Source organism: Hylobates moloch, unplaced genomic scaffold, assembly GCF_009828535.3.
Source record: "Hylobates moloch isolate HMO894 unplaced genomic scaffold, HMol_V3 SCAFFOLD_6, whole genome shotgun sequence".
NCBI lineage: Eukaryota > Metazoa > Chordata > Mammalia > Primates > Hylobatidae > Hylobates > Hylobates moloch.
The window spans coordinates 16,951,911-16,967,588 of record NW_026652281.1 but is presented as its reverse complement, the minus strand read 5'-3'; the positions used below and the strand labels follow the sequence as shown (position 1 = coordinate 16,967,588).

General features: G+C 41.8%; 1 protein-coding gene across 4 annotated transcripts in view; it reads right to left on the bottom strand.

The window, feature by feature from the left end:
* The window catches only part of RAPGEF6 (Rap guanine nucleotide exchange factor 6), a 213,515-nt gene extending 204,437 nt beyond the window's left edge, over nucleotides 1-9,078 (bottom strand). For all 4 annotated transcript variants that reach the window (XM_032156511.2, XM_032156508.2, XM_032156512.2 and 1 more), the window contains exon 1: nucleotides 8,811-9,078. In XM_032156511.2, coding sequence (XP_032012402.1) covers nucleotides 8,811-8,879 — 69 coding nt within the window. In that variant the 5' untranslated portion in view covers nucleotides 8,880-9,078. The remainder of the gene's footprint in view (nucleotides 1-8,810) is intronic.
* Nucleotides 9,079-15,678: the final 6,600 nt, after the last annotated feature.

The following is a 15,678-nucleotide window of genomic DNA, read 5'->3' as shown; positions in this document are numbered from 1 at the left end:
TTTTTAATATGTCAGATATATTATTTCTTAAATGAATGTACAAATTAATGTTATTATCTGGGTGAGGTAACCATATCTCAGTTTAAGTGGGACAGTCCCTCTTTAACCTGTTATTCTGAAATAAATATTAATAGCTTCTCTTTTAATTCACAAAAATGATTTGAATAACATGTTAATCTATACCTAGGAAATAGGAAATAAAATTCTGAGCAAGCGTAGAACATAATCAGATCTGAGAGGAAAATCACTCTAGCAGCAAGACTCAATGACTCAAGCAATAATTTGGGGGGTAGAAACAATAAAATAGACCGAACTATTGTAGTAAAACTAGTAAGAAAAGGGCAAATAAAAAGATTCAGGGGATAAAGTTTAGTGGCAAGTTGCATCTATGAGGAATGAAGAGAAATAATACAAATTCCTAGAGACAGCAACTTGGCCAGCTGCCAACAGATTATGAAGGAAGCGGAATAATAATGGCTCAATTTAGGACAAGTGGTTGAAGAACCTGGAGGACAAGGTGGTTGATATATGAAGCTGAAGCACATAAAATTTAGGGGATAAGCTGGAAAACATAATCCCAGAAGGCATTAGCCTATAACAACTAACTGAAACCAAGCTGCTGAGTAAGACTGTCCAAGAAACACAAAGTTAGCAGTACTAATGAATAGGAAGTACTACCTTTTTAATATATGATGACTTTACAAAATGTATTGCCAAATTTTGGCTTGTAAAATATTTATTCATCATTTAATATGTGCAAATCATGGCATTAAGCACTGTGAGGGAAATAAACATTAAGGGAAATATAAGGAGTTCATTCTGAAGTAAAAAAAGAAACGTTATAAAGAATGGTATTAAATGTGGACTGAGCTGAGAAACAGCCAAGTTCAAGGTCTAATTATGACTGTGGCTTCTTTAAGGAATTCTGGCATAATGACGCAAAGAAGTACAGGCATACTCTGTTTTTATTGTGCTTGGCTGGTATTGTGGGGTTGTTTTCCTTTTTCTTTTTTTTTTTAAATACAAATTAAAGGTTCATGACAACCCGGCATCAACCAAGTCCATCAGCACCATTTTTTTCAACAGCACACGCTCACTTCATGTCTCCTTGTCACATTTTGTTAATTCTCACAACATTTCAAACTTTTTCATTATATTTGCAATGGTGGCCTGTGATCAGCGATCTTTCATGTTACTACTGTAATTGTTTTGGGGCACCACATACTGTGCCCATGTAGGATGGCAAAAGTAATTGATATATGTTATGTGTTCCAACTGTTCCACTGGCTGTTCCCCCTTCTCTCTCTCCCTCTCTTGGGGCCTCCCTACTCCCTGAGACATAACAATATGGAAATCAGCCCAATTAATAACCCTACAATGGCCTCTAAGTGTTCAAGTGAAAAGAGTCACCTATCTCTCACTTTAAAGCAAAAGCTAGAAATGATTAAACTTAGGAAGGCTAACAATGGCCCAAAGCCAGGCCTCTTGCACCACACATTTAGCCATGTTGTGAATGCAAAGAAAAAGCACATGAAGAAAATTAAAAGTGCTACTTTAGTGAACAAAAAAATGATTTTAAAAAAAGTGAAAAAGTCTTATTGCTGATATGGAGCAGTCTGAGTGGTCTAGATAGACCATCAAACCAGCCACAACAGTCCCTTAAGCCAAAACCTAATCCAGAGCAAGGCCCTAACTTTTCAATTCTAAAAAGGTTGAGAGATGAGATGGCTACAGAAGAAAAGTTTGAAGCTAGTGGAAGTTGGTTCACGAAGTTTAAGAAAAAAAAGCCACCTCCACTAACATAAAAAGTAAGTTATCCTGAAGATCTAACTAAGATAATGAAGGTGGCTACACTAAAAACCAGATTTTTAATGTAAACAAAACAGCCTTATATCAGAAGAAGATGCCACCTAAGACTTTCATACCTAGAGAGGAGAAATCAATGCCTGGCTTCAAAGCTTCAAAGGACAGGCTGACTCCTGTTAGAGGATAATGCAGCTGGTGACTTTAAGTTGAAGCCAATGATCATTTATCATTCTGAAAACCCTAAGGCCCTTAAGGATTATGTTAAATCTACTCTGCCTGTGCTCAATAAATAAACAACAAAGCCTAAATGACAGCACGTTTGTTTACAGTATGGGTTACTGAATATTTTAAGCCCACTGATGAGACACACTGCTCAGAAAAAAAGATTGCTTTCAAAATACTACTACTCATTGACAATGCATCTTGTCACTCAAGAGCTCAGATGGAGGTATACAAGGAGATTAGTGACGTTTTCAGGCCTGCTAACACAACATCCATTCTGTGGCCCATGGATCAAGGAAAAGTTTCAACCTTCAAGTCTTGTTATTTAAGAAACACATTTCATAAAGCTACAGCTGACTTAGATAGTGATTCCTCTAACAGACCGCTGAAAAGAAAATTGAAAACTGTCTTGAAATGATTCATCATTCCAGATGCCATTAAAACCATCTGTGGGCCAGGCATGGTGACTCACGCCTGTAATCCCAACACTTTGGGAGGCTCAGGTGGGAGGATCACTCGAGTCTAGGAGTTCAAGACCACTCCAGGCAATGTGTTGAGACTATCACTTAGAAGAAAAAAAAAATTGTGAAGCATGGGAGGAGGTAAAAATATCAACACTAACAGGAGTTTGAAAGAGGTTGACTCCAACCCTTATGAATGACTTTGAGGGGTACAACACTTCAGTGAAGGAAGCAACTGCATGTGTGGTAGAAACAGCAAGAGAACTAGAATCAGAAATAGAGCCTGGGCTGGCTCCCAGCACTTTGAGAGCCTAAGATGGGAGGACTGCTTGGGTACAGCAGTTCAAGACCAACCTGGGCAACATAGCAAGGCCTTGTCTCTACAAAAAAAAAAAAAAAAAAAAAAATTCAGCCACGCATGATGGCATGCACCTGTAGTACCAGCTACTCAGGAGGCTGAGGTGGGGTCGCTTGAGCCTGGGAAGTAGAGGCTGCAGTGGGTTGTGATTATGCCATTGCACTCCAACCTGGGCAACAGAATGAGATTTTGTCTCAAAGAAAAAAAAAGCGGGGGGAGAAAGAAAAAAAAAGAAATGGAGATGGAGCCTGAAGGTGTCACTAAATTGCTGCAATCTCATGATAAAACTTGAGTGGATGAGAAGCTGCCTCTTATGCACTAGCAAAAAAAGTGGTTTCTTGAGACAATCTACTCCTGGTGAAGATGATGTACATACTGTTCAAATGACAACAAAGAATTTAGAATACCACATAAGCTTAAGCTTAGTTGATAAAGCAGCAGCAGAACTTGGGAGGACTGACATCAATTTTGAAAGAAGTTACTGTAGGTAAAATGCTATCAAACAGCATCACATGCTAAAGAGAAATCTTTCATGAAAGGAAGTCAATTGATGCGGCAAACTTCGTTGTCTTATTTTAAGAAACTGTCACAGCCACCCCAACCTTCGGCAACTACTACCCTGACCGGTCAGCAGCTATCAACACTAAGCCAAGACCCTCTACCAGCTAAAAGATGACAACTAGCTGAAGGCTCTGATGACTGGTTAGTATTTTTTAGCAATAAAGTATTTTTAAATTATGGTATATATCTTTTTTTAGACATAAGGCTATCACACACGGTAGACTACTATATGTGTAAACAACTTTCATGTGCACTAGGAAATAAAATTCACATGACTCACTTTATTGGGATATTGGCTTTACTGCAGTAGTCTGGAACCAAACCTGCAGTATCTGGGAAGTATGTCTGTACCTTAACAGTTTATGTTGTTTTAGTGCACTTAATTGTCCATAGAGTATTTAAGTCTAAAATTTTCCATAAGAATACCTTTGCGAATTGAAAAAGAACTAGCTCAGGAAAGACAATGTTCTGTGGAAGCTGCATCTGTAAGTAGGAGAAATCTCACACACACACTGTGTTAAAAAGGTATCTAAATGGCACACTTTACAACATGTGTCTGTACTTGACGTCTGGCTCACTAGGATTATGCCTGAGTTGATGGTTTCACCTAAGGACAACAGATGGTTCAAAATAAAGGAACCATTCATTTTGTCCCAGAAACACGAGGAGTTCTTTACTCATTATTTACTCATCAATTATACGATGCAAACAAATGATTTCAACACACTAATTCTTATCCCTTTGTATATTTTTCACAACGCTTTGCACCCGGTAGGTATTCAAGGAAAAATAAGCCAAACAAATAATTTGATCCCCTTCTATATTACAGCTTATTAATTTGGCTTCTAGGACACCACCACTCTCTCGGTTTTTCTCCTGCTGCACTGTTTGCTTCCACTCATTCTCCTTTGCTGATTTCTACTCTTCTCCCCGACCTTATATTGATCTCATGTCCCATGACACTTACTGTCCTTGGTCCTCTTCTATCCTCTATGTACACTCACTACTTGGTAATTTTACCCAGTCTCATGACTCTCAATATCTATAAACTGATGACTATAAAATTTTCATCTCCAGCCCAGCCTTCTTAGTAATACAAATTTGTATATGCAACTTCTTACTCATTTCTAACAGATATTTCAAACTTGACATGTTCAAAACTGAATTTCTGATCTTGCGTCTAAAACCTACTCCTCCTGCAGCTTTTCCCATCGCTGATGGCAGCTCAAACCTCTCTGACGATAACTCTAACACTCCAGTTATTTAGGCCAAAAACCTTGAAGTCATGCTTGATTCTTCTCTTTTCCTCAAGGTCCACATCTGATCTATTAGCAAATCCTGTTGGCTAACCCTACAAAATATTTCTAAAACTTAACCACTTCTCACTACTTCCATTACTATCACTATCACTTTAGTCAGAGAGACCATCATCTCTAACCTGATTTAAGGCAATAATAGCGTTTAACCTCTTGCTTTTGCCCTTAAACACCTACAGTCTATTCTCAACACAACAGCCAGGAGACTACCCAGTAGGGTAGTCAGGTGTAGTAGCACGTGCCTGTAGTTCCAGCTACTTGGGAGGTTGAAGCAGGAGAATCTGTTGAGCTCAGGAATTAGTGACCAGACTGGGCAATACAGTGAGACTCTCTTTAAAAACAAAAGGTAGGCCAGGCGCGGTGGCTCACGCCTGTAATTCCAGCACTTTGGGAGGCCGAGGTGGGCAGATCATGAGGTCAAGAGATTGAGGCCATCCTGAACAACATGGTGTAACCCTGTCTCCACTAAAAACACAAAAATTAGCTGGGCGTGGTGGTGCACACCTGTAGTCCCAGTCAGTTGGGAGGCTGAGGCAGGAGAATCCCTTGAACCCAGGAGGTGGAGGTCACAGTGAGTCGAGATCGCACCACTACACTCCAGCCTGGGCGACAGAGCTAGGCTCCGTCTCAAAAAAAACAAAAAAAGTGAAAAAAAAAAGTTAAGCAGGGCCAGGTGCAGTGGCTCATGCCTGTAATCCCAGCACTTTGGGAGGCCAAGGCGGGCGGATCATGAGGTCAGGAGATTGAGACCATCCTGGCTAACACGGTGAAACCCCATCTCTACCAAAAATACAAAAAATTAGCCAGGCGTGGTGGCACACACCTGTAGTCCCAGCTACTCAGGAGGCTGAGGCAGGAGAATAGCTTGAACTCGGGTGGCGGAGGTTGCAGTGAGCCGAGACTGCACCACTGCACTTCAGCCTGGGCGACAGAGCGAGACTCTGTCTCAAAAAAAAAAAAAAGGTTACGTAGGTCACTATCACTCCTCTGTTTCAAAATCTTTCAGTCTCCCCCTATGCTATGCATCATTATCTCCCCTCCTCCTTCATCTCTTACTACTCTCACACCTGTTCACCCTTCTCCAGTCACACAAAGCTGCTTGCTATTTCTGGAATGCATCAAGACATGCTCTCAACACAGGGCCTTTGCAACGATTGCTCCCTTTGCTGGGAAAGCACTTTCTCCATATACTCCTATGGTTAATGCCATCACATGCATCAAGTCTTTGATCAAAAATCATCTTCTCAACCCAGACAAACGAACCACCTTATTTAAACTGCAACCCAGCCCTTGCCCCTTGCTTTCAATCCCTCTTACTCTGCTCTTTTTTTATAGCAATTATAAGCTACATATTATGTAACTTACCTTTTAGTATATTCATTATCCGCCTTCCCCACTCTTCATGCTATCAGAACGTTAAGTCTTACTAGGGCAGACCTGCTTTGTTATGGATATACAACCTAGTGCACAGACTAGTGCCTTCAGCTGCTAGACTCCCAATAAGCAACTATTGAGCTAATATATTTATAACAGACCCTTGGGAGTCCAGTAAAAGGACCTTCTGAAAACAGAAATGAACTTGAGAGAATTTCGTCAAATTATTTATCACAAACAAATCATCACTAGGATTCAGATTTCCTTCTTCATACTTCTTTACCCCAAACAAATTCTACACTCATTCAAAAGCACTACCAATGCACCAGTTAACCTCTTATGCTGCTAGATGTCAGGGCTACATTCTGTGTACTGTGGGCAGCTGTTTAGCATTCCCTTGAACAATGCTGCTATTCCAATTAAACACAATAAAGTACTTAAAATGGCACACAGTGGCCAACATAACTTTATGAACAGTTTAGAAAATTTCCCAAGGCTCAAAAATAGGCAATTTCAGCCAGGCGCGGGGCTCACACCTATAATCCCAGCACTTTGGGAGGCCGAGGCGGGCGGATCGTGATGTCAGGAGTTCAAGACAAGCCTGGCCAACAAGGTGAAATCCCATCTCTACTAAAAACACAAAAATTAGCTGGGCATAGTGGCGTCTGCCTGTAATCTCAGCTACTCGGAAGGGTGAGGCAGGAGAACTGCTTGAACCAGGACCCGAGAGGCGGAGATTGCAGTGAGCCGAGATCGTGCCACTGCACTCCAGCCTGGGCTACAGAGGGAGACTTCGTCTCAAAAAAAATAAAACAGGCAATTTCAAAATAAATAATTCTGCTGTTAAAGAGCAGTAGAATTTTTCCATTAAAATGTGAATTTAGTATCACAAGTAATGTTTAAAATTAAAAGCAGCCAGGCACCGTGGCTCACACCTGTACTCCAGCACTTCGGGAGGCCAACGCGGGCAGATCACTTGAGGTCAGGAGTTCGAGACCACCCTGGGCAACATGGTGCAACCCCGTCTCTACTAAAAATACAAAATATTAGCCGGGCGTGGTGGCGTCTGCCTGTAATCCCCGCTACTCCGGAGGCTGAGGCAGAAGAATCGCTTGAACCCGGGAAGCAAAGGTTGCAGGGAGCCAAGATCGCGCCACTGCACGCCAGCGTGGGCGACAGAGTGAGACTGTTTCAAATAAAAAATAAAATAACATTAAATTAAATTAAAACCTACATTACATATTGTAAGCCTTGTATAACACTTTCCAACGCCATAAAAGCTGTAAGATAATTCGCCTACTGAAATTAATAAATTAGCTCACATTAGGCCGGGCGCGGTGGCTCACGCTTGTAATCCCAGCACTTTGGGAGGCCGAGGCGGGCGGATCACGAGGTCAGGAGATCGAGACCACGGTGAAACTCCGTCTCTACTAAAAACACAAAAAATTAGCCGGGCGTGGTGGTGGGCGCCTGTAGTCCCAGCTACTCGGAGAGGCTGAGGCAGGAGAATGGCGTGAACCCGGGAGGAGGAGCTTACAGTGAGCCGAGATTGCGCCACTGCACTCCAGCCTGGGCAACAGAGCGAGACTCTGTCTCAAAAAATAAATAAATAAATAAATAAATAAGTAAATTAGCTCACATTGACTTCAAGAATCATTATAAGGAAACAAACACTCATCGAATTATAAATGTGTATCTTAAAAAGAGAACTCTGCAAAGTGGTAGAATTTGTGTTGTTCCTATGCAAACATCAGGATGTTCAATAACATAATTTGACCTATCATGGCATCCGTTATGACCTGAATTAATTGTCACGACCTAAAAGGTCAGCCCAACGTTACTAAGACTCAGTATTCAAAACACTATATATCTGAAAAACTCCAAACTGACTTAGGAAGAATTAACCAAAGCATTTCATTTCATTTACTGCAACTTTAAACAAAACAATCCAACAATCCATTCACACTGTTTAGTGTTTTGTTTAGAAAATATGTCCCACTTGTTATAGAAACTTCTCCAAATCAAGGAAATCTTTAGCATTCTACCGGGATAAGCAAAGCTAACAGGTTTTAGTTATGTGCCTGAAAACTAGCCTTCAGGTCGAATGAAAATCTTTTAAAGCTGATGCCGTAACTGTTTGGATCCAAGCACAAAATACTGTAAAATTTCCCAGTGACAGTCTGAAAAAGTACCTACAGTGGTGTTCTTTAAACATGCATCACCTACTACAGAATTCACCATTTGACTGGATGTAAACTTTTAAACTAACTTTGAAAACTTTATCTTTTTTTAGGCAACAGTACAATATTTCAGAGACCTTTAAAGAAAAACTATTTCTAAGTAACATGGCTGAGATACTTCCCTTACAATTTCCATCTCGTTTTTCATAGTCTGCTTAAACGAATGGGCATCTAACTGCGAAACTCATATTACCCAACTCAGAAAATACGACTTAGTAATGGTGCTTTCTTAACTACACTCAGAAGTCCCCGGCAAGGACGGGTACGCAGGTTAAGACCGCATCACAGGCAGGAAGGGCGGTCGGCACCCTGCTGGCGACAAGGGCCTGGGTCAGGGAAGAGACTCAAGAGAACAGATTCCCAGTAGCAGGTGCGAGACTCTGGCAAGAGGGCAGTCGCCGCGGGTTTCGGACAGACAGGAGGATGCTGTCTATTGGACTGTGGGACGCACATAAGGGTCAAGCAGCCTCACCTCGGGAGTCCGCTCGGGTGGCTTCTTCCTCAACGCCTGCCTAGCGCCAGGGTCCACGGGTGAGTTCATGGCCACGGCCCGGGTACTCCGCAGCCTGCCCTTAGGAGCCCACGCCACAGTTCATTCACACTAGGCAGCGGGTGCGGTACCTCTCCCCCGCCCCAAGGAGGGAACTTCGCGCCGTAACAAGGTCCAAGCGCAAGCAAACAACCCTTCGCAACGCCCGCCTAGGGCCTCTACCCACGCGCGACTGGCCGTAGACAAGCCTGCGCGGGGGCGGGGGAGAGTAAGTGCGCATGCGCGGCACGCACGCGCACGCTAAGGCACGCCCGAGGGAGTAATTCCACTGTGACGTTAGAATTGGGGCGGTGCGAGTAAGTCGTTTCCTGCTGTCGTCGTGAGATTTAAAGACACCTCGCGAGGCCTCACCTAAATCCGTCACGGGATCCGCCTCGGCGTTGTGGTTTCGGCTTCTCCATCCGTTGGAGAGACCGGAAACGCGCTGAGGGCCTGAGCAAAAATAGCATTTTGGGCAGAACCGTGGGGAGGCGTTCTGAGTGGAGAGAACTGTTGTGCCCAAATCCGGAAGCCCAGGGCGTGGCCAAGTCCGGGTTTGCGCTCCCCTCTGCAGCTTCTACTGCCGACTTTGAATATGCGGAAGTAGAAGCCGCCATTCGGCAAAGAAGGAAGTCCACGTACACCCCATATCTCTTTAAGTAAAACGAGATCTCTTGTGAAAGCTGCCCACAGAGAAGTCCCTGATCTATTCGAAACGGACGTCCTGAGACCAGGGCAGAGAAAGCAAACTTTCACGGCCAGGATGGGCAGCCGGTGCCGCGGCCAGCTCGCGATTACCTTTGAATCAAAAAAACTAAATTTAGACTGCGTTCATGTAACTAAATGCCCGGGGCAGCCCTCCCTTAGGCAAGTGCGTTTAGGTTTGGGACTCGAGTGGCAACTTTTGCAATACTTCTAACAGTCTAGTCTGCGTCCCAACAGACGGAATAAAGCCAGTTTTGTTTCACTGGTCCCTTGGTAAGAAAAACAGACCACCTGGGCGGGCGTGGTGGCTCACGCCTGTAATCCCAGCACTTTGGGAGGCCGAGGCGGGCGGATCACGAGGTCAGAAGATCGAGACCATCCTGGCTAACATGGTGAAACCCCGTCTCTACTAAAAATACAAAAAATTAGCCGGGGCTGGTGGCGGGCGCCTGTAGTCCCAGCTACTCGGGAGGCTGAGGCAGGAGAATCGCTTGAACCCGGGAGGCGGAGCTTGCAGTGAGCCAAGATCGCGCCATTGCACTCCAGCCTGGGCAACAGAGCGAGACTCCGTCTCAAAAAAAAAAAAAAAAAACCAAAAAGAAAGAAAGAAAAACAGACCACCCGTAGGAGCAGCCAGAGAGCTGTTGAGGCTGTTTCAACAATAAGCTCACTGATAATTCCAGAATCCATCGTTCTAGGATACTCCTTACCCTTTCTCATAAGTTCATAGGCAACTAACTTTGGCGACACCACCTTTCTACTGAATTTTAAGCTCCTTATTGACTGTAACCACATCTAGGTACACCTTGGTATTTCTTACGGCAGTTAGCACAGTTCACTAAATAACAAGGTGATTTATGATTATGACATCCTTTCCAACTAATGACTGATTCACGGTAGAGTTAAAATTATATTTGAAAACAATGAGAGCTCAGGCTACAACACCGTTTCTGGTACCGGCGATGACTTAAGGGCTGTTTTCTGTTGGTCCTGGGGCTTGCCCAAACTGGGAGTTTACAGTATACTATTAGCATTTCTCTTTTTCAGGTATAGAGCAAAAACTTCACCAGGGAAGTGTGGCACAGCCATTGTAGAAATAAAGTAATTGTGGAAAAATCACAGTATGTTGCAGACGATCCGTCTTCCTCATCATTTTTTGTACAAATATAACCTCTCAAAGATCTGCCCAGGATCACAAACAAAAGTTATCCCTTCCATTCTTCAAGGATCAATTTTCAGAGTCACATCAATATTTTCAAAGAGGGAAAAAGAACTATAAAGCATGATCACCATGAACTTGAACTTTAGGGGCAAACAGACCTAGAATTTATGTCTCTAATATTAGACCTCTTCTAGTTAAGTGACTTGAAGTTATTTAACATCTCTGAACTTCATTTTCCTTATGTTAAATGGGAATATAGTAAAGGACCTATTGTTTCAGAATTTTCTTAAGATTACTTGAGAAAATTCACATGAAGCACTTAGTATGTTGCCTGCACAATCCAAGCACTCATTATTATTTCCATTATTTCGCCTCTGGGGAGTGATTTTTATTGTTATTATTATTTTTTATTTATTTATTTTTTTTGAGACGGAGTTTTGCTCTTGTTGCCCAGGCTGGAGAGCAATGGCGTGACCTCAGCTCACTGCAACGTCCCTTGAACTACTCGGGAGTTCAAGGGATTCTCCTGCCTCAGCCTCCCGAGTAGCTGGTATTACAGGCGCCCACCACCACGCCCTGCTAATTTTTGTATTTTTAGTAGAAACGGGGTTTCACCGTATTGGCCAGGCCGGTCTTGAACTCCTGACCTCAAGTGATCCACTCAATTTGGCTTCCCAAAGTGCTGGGATTATAGGCCTGAGCCCCCGCTCCCAGCCTGGGAAGTGATTCTTCTAGAGTAGAAATTCAACTTTGAATAATTGAATAGATTTTTTTAATATAGTTTTTTTCACTTATAACAATTCAGAAACACATTTAAGTATTAGTGAAGATGTGGAGCAAGAGGAACTCTCAAACTGCTGGTTAAGTGCAAGTTGGGAAGTCAGTTTTGGCAAAAAAAAAAAAAAGTAATAAAGCTGAAACATAACACACCTCATGACAGCAAGGCCCTATAGCAGCAGTCCCCAACGTTTTATGGCACCAGGGACTGGTTTTGTGAAAGACAAATTTTCTATGGGGGTTGGGAGGAGAGTTTCAGTATGGAACTCTGTTCCACCTCACATCATCAGGCATTAGATTCTCGTAAGGAGCATGCAGCCTAGAGCTCTCACATGTGTAGTTCATGATAGGGTTCATGTTCCTAGAGAATCTAATGCCCCTGCTAATCTGACAGGCGGAGCTCAGGCAGTTATGCTGGCTTACCTCCTGCTGTGCAGCTGCTTCCTAACAGGCCATGGACCAGTACCAGTCTTCGGCCTGGGGACTGGGGACCCCTGCCCCATTAACAGAAAAGATGGACAAAAATGTTCCTTATTCATAGAAGCCAAAAACTGGAAATAACCCAAATATCCATCAATACTAGAAGGGATAAATTGTAAAATATTCATCCACGATGGCACATAGCTACATAGCACATAGTGATGATTCTCCAACATAATTTGAGAGAAAAAAAGCAAAACAAAATACAGAGTATAATTACACAGACAGAGTTTAAATACAAGCAAAATTAGGTCTTTTAGGGATGCAAATACAGAGGTAAAATAATAAAGAGAAAGCAAGGAAATGAAGTCAGGTTGGTAGTTACAAAAGTGAGAAGGTAGAGAATTATGATCAGGATAGGGTACATGGAGGAGGGGGCTTCTGGGCTGCTGAAACTGATCTACTTATTGGCCTTAGTGATGGTTATATGAGTATATATTTACTGTTTTCTGTATATATTTCACAAAAGAAAGTATGCAAAGGCTTTGTCATTAGACAGCAACAGTAAAAATTACATTAATATACATAGTGACTATCCATAACTAAATTTAAGTATACATTTTCAAAATCTATCTTGTCCTTTACTATCTTGTATTATATTGTTATACATAGAGAAAAGTGAGGAGAGACAGTAAAGTTCTAATAGCTATTTTCAGACAAAAGGCAACCTCCAGGACAGGATTCACCAGCATTAACTTGTATCTGAAAGAAAAATATAATGGTCTGAATGCAAGTAATCTATTAAATTGTGGGAAAATAAGGACTTTTTAATTTGCTTAACTTTTTATTTTTGTTATACTTACTACTACCTGACAGCACATTACATATGAGTAACATGTATATGTATTTAATTTTTTTGGTCTATCCCCTCCACAAAAAGGAAAATATGTAAACTCTATGAAAACAGAAATAATGCATTATTTATTGGCATATCCCTAGTATCCAAACCTATGCCTAGCATATTATAGGTATTGAATAAATATGTGCTGAATGACCAAATACAACTAAGGACTAACTTATTAAGAGGGTATTTTGCTATTAGAAAGAGAGGTACTTGAATATCATGAACCTGCTCAAGAGTGAAAAAAAATTTTTTTAAAGAGAGGTACTTGATTGCCCTCCAGTGACAAAGATCATCTCTGGTTACATAGCTGTTGCTTTGCAAAACTGAATGCTCAATAAACCGACATAATCATATGTCTATCTTTCCAGAGTAACTGCAAACCAACAAGAACGGGGTAAAAAGCTCTGGTTTTAACAGTACCTAAAATGAAGTAAGGAATTGAGATTTGGAGTATGCTAGAGATTGAGTCACTACTATGGACAAATAAGAGCTTTCACTGACTCAAATCCAGAAGGTCAGTTGTTATCATTGAATCAGAATCTCTGGGAATGGGGGTCTAGAAGCTTATATTTTTCAAAAGCTACCCCAGGTGCTTCCAATATATAACCAAGTTTGAGAACCACTTTACACTATAATAACTGTGGTTCTGAACTAGTCTGATCCATCTTTAACCCCAGCCATTGTACCACACTAAAGGACATTGACTCGTGAGTGCTAGACCAAATATGCCCCCCAAGAATGAATCACAAGATTCTTACGAAAATAATACCTTCCCTGTACTTACACATTTGTCAACAGTTTCGTCCTTCTCCTTGCGACAGTGTAGGAAAGCAATACTGCCTTTATCATTAATTTGAATTTGTGCACTGAGGTAAATATAAGGCCTGTCCTTATTAAGATAGCCACTTGAAAAGGAAGGAAGCTCAAGCCTCTTTAACTTAATACTCTCCTTAGAATAAATGCAGGTTTATTTGTGGGATGTCTAAGAAGACTGTGTTAACCCAGATAGAGGTGTCTGCAATCTGATGAAGGGATCAGTCTAGATTCCGGTTCACCAGAAACAAAGTTAGTGTTAAAAGAAAGATAAGGAGAACTAGTCACCTGACTATTGGAAGAGAGAGGGTAACTGAGCACATGCTTTAAGGCCAAAAGGACACTAAAGTTCTCCCGACAAATAATGGGTGGGAACATATCGTTTTGGATTGCTTGTGTTTTTTTTTGGGGGGGTGGCGGGGAGGGGAAGTCTCAACTAATCTTAAATTTAGGGCAAACAGGGCAAAGCGCAGTCTGCAGTATGGAACAAAAACAGGAAGCACTACACTCCCCTATGCCCCCCATTTCTATCTGCCTAAGCTGTTGCCACTCACAGCTGCAATTTTCCAGCCCCACCTTGTACCTTCAGCTCAGGTTTGGTCCTACTTGCCACCTTACCCCACCTTGCATATTGGCAAAGACAAATGAAGAAATCCCGGATGTCTTTACAATACAGCTGTCACCACATAGCAGTTGAGAAAACATTCTGGTCTGAGAGACAAGATGAACACAGAGGAAAGACTGTGACTTCAGATAATCACATGAAAGTCTCTGTATCTCCTTTTCTCATTAGCAAAAATCTTCTCATAAATGTTACCAATTTTAAACCTCTAAAATAGCTGACAGCTGTTTCCCAAATACTTGAGACTTCTCTGCTTTGAAACAGTTCACTTATTCTCTTTCGTTAAATGTAAGAGTGGTAATATGTAGTATTATATGAAAACAGGTACATCAAAAAGCCCCTGGTCTAGTCCCACCCCCAGGACTAACTCTGCCCTGATCAACCTAGCCTGAGCAAGACAGCTTACCAATAAGCCTACTCACTGATGAATCACTGCTATAAAGCAGGCACAAAGCTGATTTCCCTACAATATAGACGAAGACAATAGACTTGCTCAGTCACTTGCAAATCAGTCAACAAAGAGGATGAAAACCCAAACTAATCAGCCAATTGTTTGTAAAGTATAGTAATTTGTATTGAATACAATGTTCTTTTTTATTTGAGACAGAGTTTTGCTCTTGTTGCCCATGCTGGAGTGCAGTGGCACGATCTCAGCTCACTGCAACCTCTAGAGGCTGAGGCAGGAGAGAAGCAACTCTCCTGCCTCAGCCTCTGGAGTAGCTGGGATTACAGGTGCCTGCCACCACACCCGGCTAATTTTTGTATTTTTAGTAGAGAGGGGGTTTCACCAGGTTTGTCAGGCTGGTCTCAAACTCCTGACCTCAGGTGATCTGCCCACCTCAGCCTCCCAAAGTGCTAGGATTACAGGTGTGAGCCACCGCACTCGGCCTGTATTGAATACAATTTTCTTAACAACATTATCTAACTTCAGGGTTTTTAGATTGTTGGGTTCAGTTTGCTTTCATAAAAGCATTTAAAGAACTTTTCAATTTGTTGCTGGCTGTAAGAAGATACTCTTACATTTTCTGTTACTATGTTTTTATTCATAAGAACATATGTTAAAAATTCTCACAACAATAGGTGGGGGGCCACAAGAGGAAGGCTAGACAGTTTATCTGGTAAAAGTAGCAGCCAAAAATTATTTAGCACTTGGAGTATGCCAGCACTGAGCTAAATCCTTAACATTCTTTATTTCATTTGATTCTCACAACCACCTCATGAAGTAGATTCTATTAAATTACCAATATGGAAATACCAATGGGGAAAGGTCACATCCTTAGAAGTGTTAAACTTCTAAGTTTGACAGAAGTTATGTCAATCCATAACTTCTGTCATCTGATGTCTGGACAGACATCAGTCCATAATTTAAGGACACCTTAATATATGAAAGAAAGACCAACACCATCCA